Source organism: Elgaria multicarinata, chromosome 8, assembly GCF_023053635.1.
Source record: "Elgaria multicarinata webbii isolate HBS135686 ecotype San Diego chromosome 8, rElgMul1.1.pri, whole genome shotgun sequence".
Lineage (NCBI taxonomy): Eukaryota > Metazoa > Chordata > Lepidosauria > Squamata > Anguidae > Elgaria > Elgaria multicarinata.
The window spans coordinates 82,610,452-82,616,451 of record NC_086178.1 but is presented as its reverse complement, the minus strand read 5'-3'; the positions used below and the strand labels follow the sequence as shown (position 1 = coordinate 82,616,451).

General features: G+C 42.2%; 1 protein-coding gene across 3 annotated transcripts in view; it reads left to right on the top strand.

Moving 5' to 3' along the window:
• The window catches only part of IDE (insulin degrading enzyme), a 72,432-nt gene continuing 66,432 nt past the window's right edge, over positions 1-6,000 (top strand). For 2 of the 3 annotated variants that reach the window (XR_010025736.1, XM_063132863.1), the window contains exon 1: positions 2-243. Coding sequence is in view for 2 of the 3 variants with exons in the window: in XM_063132863.1 (XP_062988933.1) it covers positions 116-243 (128 nt within the window). In the remaining variant the exon portion in view is untranslated. Of the gene's footprint in view, positions 244-6,000 lie in introns of all 3 variants that reach the window. The other variant, XM_063132864.1, reaches the window with a different exon arrangement.

Here is a 6,000-nt window from a genome sequence, read left to right as displayed (position 1 = left end):
GGGAAAATGGCGCCTCCGCCGGTCAGAGGGCTGAGAGGCGGCTTCTACTGCTGAGGGAGGGGCGGCCAGAGGTAGGCCGGGCTCTGGCACCGGCGGCAACAGGCAGGGCCGGGATATGCGGCAGAGACTTTCCCGGCTTGTTCCATTCCTCAGCAGGACCGTGCCGCTCTCCTGTGGCTTCTTCCGGCCTCTTCCTCCTCCGCCTGGTCTCATTTTGCTGCGACGACGTCTCTTCCTTCCCGGGTATAGTTGTGGTGTCCCCTCGCCACGCGGCGGTGCCTGGTTGTCCAAAACGCGGGGAAGGGCTGGGGGTGGTGGGCAGTGTCGTCTTCCCCGGGTATGGAGGTTGGCGTGTGTTTAAGTGCGCTCCCCCTCCTGTTTTTTGTGTAAAGAATGTAACGAAACGGGCTCGTTAGGGTCTCTCCTCCCCACCCCTCTTTCTCCCCTGGATGTGTAACAGGCGGTAAATGAGTGTGTGACTTGGAGCCCTATCTGGGAACTGGTGAATCAGCGTTAATGTGCGTTTTGCTGCTATGAGGGAAGGGCAGGCGAGCCCTGCCACTGAGGTTGGTGCTGTGGGGTGGCAGTGGCCTCTGCTCCGCCGCCTTAATATTCCTTGAAATGAGCCTCTGCAGACAGATGGAGCGGGTGGGATATTACTGAGGAAGGGTTTATATGCGCCTGTGAGCAGCTCCTATATATTGTTGTACCGTGATGGAATAAGTTATAGCGATGTAAGGAGAAACAAGCTAGTAATAAGCGTCAGTGTGTTAGCTTAGATTGCCAGGCCTACCCACCCTCTTCCTGACGTGTATTTTGCTGGGAGTCATGTTTTGTGGGAGGAAGCTAAGGTCACGCCGATCCTAAACAGGTTTACTCAGAAGAACTTGGCAGGATCAGACTTAGTGCTGAAATTATTGTGAGGTTGTGTGTGTTGTTGTTGTTTTGCAGAACGGACAGAGAAATGTTGCTTTCCTTTCTAGAAACATTTTTAAATATTGCTATCAATGCATGAATGTCTTTCTGGTTGTTGTTTTGGTGTCAGACACAAGTGTACAAAATATATTCTGGGATTCTGTGCAGTTTTCCAGACAAGAATTTTGCTATATTATGCACCTATTTTTAGTTTGGTTAGCTTGAATTTCCCTCGGAGTAAGTGTGATGATTTTATATGAGTTGGCAATGTTATTTGCTTACCCACAGGGTTGAGCAGTTCCTTGCACTACATAACAAGCTTATCCGATACTGGCTGTCTTTGTAGAAGATTAGGCTCTAATGCTTATATGTCTATCATGTAGGCTTAAGTGCAGAAAGACAACTTTATTAAGAAAGAGGGTGGGGGGGGAAGGGAATTGGTAGTCCAATACTATATATATGAGAAATGTGTGGGAAACTCTTCCAAGTTACTCTAGGGGAGTAACTAGCTCCTCTACACAATCGTAGGTTTGACATTTCAGCAGCTGTTTCCGTCCATAGATATCTAGTTACTTGCAACAATCCTATAAAGGTCTTAGCAAAAGTAGGTTTTACTGAGTTCAGTGGGACCGCAGTCCTATTCCCACTTATGTGGAAGTGAGCCCCATTGAACTCAACAAAGCTTACTTCAGAGTACATATGTATAGGATTGTGCTGCTAATAGAGATCTTGGATGTGTCATAGTTTAGTCCTTTTTTGTTATTAACATTAAAATGTATATTATCAAAAGCATACATCATACAGAACGCTCCTGAGTTATATGTAAAATTTGCACAATTGATATTGCTCTATGGTGTGGTCTAAGTGGCATTTAGTTTTGAGCTCAAAAGGGGGCACTGTTAGACAGGTCCAAATCAGGTGAGAGATGTGTCCCCGAGGAAGACCTCCAGTGAGTGGGTATGCCTAGAGCAGGGATGGGCAAGTTCCAGGGATCTGGGGCATGTTTTGTCCCCTCAAATTCAGCAGGGGCTACATCCTACCTCCACCAAATTTGATTACACAGTGGCAAAAAGAAGCAGTATTCCTGGAAGCTGCAAAATGGGGAACACATTATTTTTTGCAAGTAGAATTGCTGCTTTTTTGTGTGTTACCATCACTGTGGCAACAAATTCAGGAGCAAGCAGATCGCAAAAATAGCCATTGGAGGGGGGGCATTTTTTCCACCCTTGCCCTAGAGCCTGAAAGCAAGCAGGTGTCCAACATTCTCTAAGCTATCATTTTTGCTCTATGAGACACAACCTCAACTCCATTGCCAGAAACTTTATTGTGGCTAGTGCAGAGGTCCCACTGAGCTGGTGTAGTATTCACTTTTCGCTTTCAGTTGCACTTTAATTTGATTATATCTAAATTTGGAAGAGTGCTCTCTTTCAGGTCAGCAGACTTGGGGTTTGGTTTGTCCCCCAAGGATTCCAGCTCAGTCAATAATCCTGGAGTTTCAGATGCCCATAGTGCTACTGGGCCAAACCAAGTTGTTAAATAATGCTTCAGCTGCAGGTGGGAGCACACATTCTTCTTCGAGTGTCCGGAAGGGTTTAAAATGAAAATGGAACATGATAAGCTCATAAAATTGGAGTATTTCCCCTTGGGCTCAGCTCAGCCAAGTTATGGGTTTGTTACTAATTCTAATGTGTAGGTAACCCCACAGAGTAAGCTTAGCATGAGAGTATGGGTCATGGATTTGTCAAACACAGTAGGATTTGTCCTCTACTTGGAATTCATACTTGGATACCAATGAGACAATAATTGGTGTAAATAGTTTAAGAAAAATAGAAAAATCTGGGGATGCAGGAAATTCGTTTGCTAACACATTGTTCTGTAGCAGGGTTGGACTACTTGTGTCCTTCTAGATGTTTTGGCTTACAGCTCCCATCATCCCTCACATTGACTCTGCTGGCTAGGGCTGATAGGAGTTGTAGGCCAAAAAATCTGAGGGGGGCTATAAGTTGCCCGCCCCATTCCATAAAAAGAATGAGAAATAGTAGATGGAACAGAAATAGGGCCAAGCAAAAGTATGCATGGTTTTAAAATTGAATCAAAGGGTATGAGGGAATGTAAGGCTACACTACTATGTACACTAAGAAATAAGCCCCATTGAACTCAGTGGGAGTTACTTATAAGGAAATATACATAAAATCAGGTTGCACAAGTTTCTATTGAGTGTATAATAAAGTAGCACAGTTTGATTTTTAGATATATTACCTGTAATTTCTGTAAACCGCCCAGAGAGCCCTGGCTGTGGGAGCGGTATATAAGTGTAATAAATAAATAAATAAATGTGTAGCAAACATTTCCTGGTGTTGAATCAGATACAGTAGTGTGAAATTTTCAGAATGTATGACCAACAAAGATTCACCAAAGGTAAATTATCAGCCTATTCCTTTACAGAGTTAATGCACCCCCTGATTCTGTTGTGTATGGTTGCACCTAATCCTGCATAGGATCTAACTGTAAAACAGCACTTTTTTGACATATTTAAAGGAACCTGCATGTCTTTAATTGCTATTCTTTATCAGCTAGACCAGAATCTTGATTCTTGATCAGAAGCTTTTATTGCAGCTTGTCGGAATACTGTGGGCTTCCTTGATAATGACAAGCATTTTGTGAACCGCCCAGAGAGCTTCAGCTATTGGGCGGTATAAAAATGAAATAAATAAGCATCTACTCAGCTCAATCTGAAAAACTTTGGCAGTATAACTTTGGGAGATGAAAGCAATGGCACTACTTAAACCTTTCCAGTTGGAGAGTAGACCTGAAATTCCTCTTAAGCTTGGAGCAAGGTCAAATAGAGAGCAGAAATGGTGGCAATACATCTGTAAATTTTGTCACAAGACTTATGGAGCTATTTGGAGTGTGGCTGTGTTTTTGAAAGTTTTGTCCGTTAAAAAAGTATGAAGGAATATTTAAAATGAGTTGGTAATACTTTAGATTATTTCCAGCCTTCATTATTCTTTCCTGTGTGTGGGTAGGTGACTTTATATGTAAACACATACGTACACATTGACCCTCCTTGGACATAACAGTGGCATCCGGTGGCAATTTGTGGGCTAATTAGCCTAATTTGTGGGGTTGCACCCTGTGCCTCAGCCATGAGTTAACATAGGGCTGTTTAACCTACAAACAACCCAAGTTCCTCTGTTAGGATGTCACAGGAATTGGAAACAGGAAACGGCTCGGATATGGCATGCATCCCCTTAATTTGTGAGCTAATTATCCCACAAATTGCCACTTGATGCTTCTGTTACATCTAAACAGGAGAGGGCTATCTCCTGATTAAAAACATTTTGAAGTTTAGTGGATTGATCTGCATAAATTTGCACATGAGGGATTTTTGAAGCAAAAAACATACTTTATTTTTAGATGATGTGACAGAGCATTCCCCCTTCCCCATCACACTGGAGGAAATACTCCCTCTAAGATATTGGCCATTTGCAGGGTTTTTAAGCTCCAAAACTGCTCTCTAATTATTTTGGGACACGTTTTTAGTTGATCAGCATGTTTTAATTAATTAATCTAACTGATTGACTAGCTATTGAACCCTTAATAAAAAGATATCTATTGTTCCAGCAAGAAACAGCTAGTGGGCAGATTTTCCAACCACCCTGTGAATGTCCACACGTAGCCAATACTAATACAATGAAAAGTAAGAGGTCATCCATCTAACTTCTCACCCTGCAATGGTATGTGTTTGATCTCTTTGTTTGTTTTGATGTTCACAAGAAAGACTTCTCTCTAGTTGGAGAAGTTTCTTAACTCCTTCCCTCCACAATTTTTTGGGCTGTGGTTTACCAGAGGATGAGCTTACATCTTCATTGTGGTTGCACAGAAAATGAAATAATACATCACTTACTCCTTCTTTCTCTTCACCCCATATTGCCATGTAGTAAATATTCAAATATTAAGAGCTTTTTTCTGAATATTTACTTAAAACTCTTTCTGCATAAGTACACAGTCACTTAAGATGCTCCTTAGTATAGCTCACCGCTCCTGCACCTGGCTTGATCCCTTGTGCAGGATTACCAAATGAATGGAGATTTTTTTCACTGTTACCCAATTGTTATACAACCTGATGAAACATCTGCCATAAAAATGTAAGAAGATGCTTTATTTTAAGAATAAATGAAAAGCTAATATTCATTAATAGTTAAAATGGTCCTCTGTGGATTTGGAAGTTAACATTTATATGAGGAATGGAACAGTTCAAATCTTTCAGAGTTGCTGCTTTAGTCTCTCAGCAGATTCATAACTCTGCTTTCAAATTTGCAGTCATAGTAGATAGAGATAATTTTGTAAATGTTCTTAAAGTAGAGATTCTGGAGAAGAAATTGGCACCTTTGTGGGAACATTGGTACTATATCAGAAACACACCAGCTATGTATTGATTTTGAGAAATTAGTTAATAGAGTTCTACAAGGTGATCTCAATCTGTGGTAACCCATTAAATTACCTTAGGTATTGGGTGCAGCTGATCCAGAAATGACTGCTGGGTTGGCACGTATGCCCACTCCCTCCCCAGGTGCTGATGTGCTACTGAAATCTGTAAAGAGCACAGATGCATCACAGTGTTCTCATCCCTTTCTAGTATGGAGTTGCTGCTTTAGAGATGTATGTCACGGAGGGTGTCTATATGATACCGCTTTGCCTATTGATTCCCCCCAAACCCTGTAGCATTGATAGAGTTCACTGAATTTATGTGTTATACATCGTAACTGCCCTTACTTTTGTTCCCTAGACTTTAATATCATCATGACAGCAGCCATTACTAAACACTCTGGGCCTTGTTGCGCCCGCCCCCCTTCCCTGTATTTTCGCGCCTACCCTGCACTGGGATCTACCTCCTAACTATGCCCACTCTCTTAATCTGAAGTAAACAACCATGGTAACATCGGAGCAATGTAAAAAGTCACAGTAAAATGACACATCGAGAAAGCGCAGCTTGATGGGTAATAGCACAATGTACTGCGAGTTGGCGGCTGCATCATATAAACAATAGGGCACAACTGCACAGCCATGGCACAATATATGGAG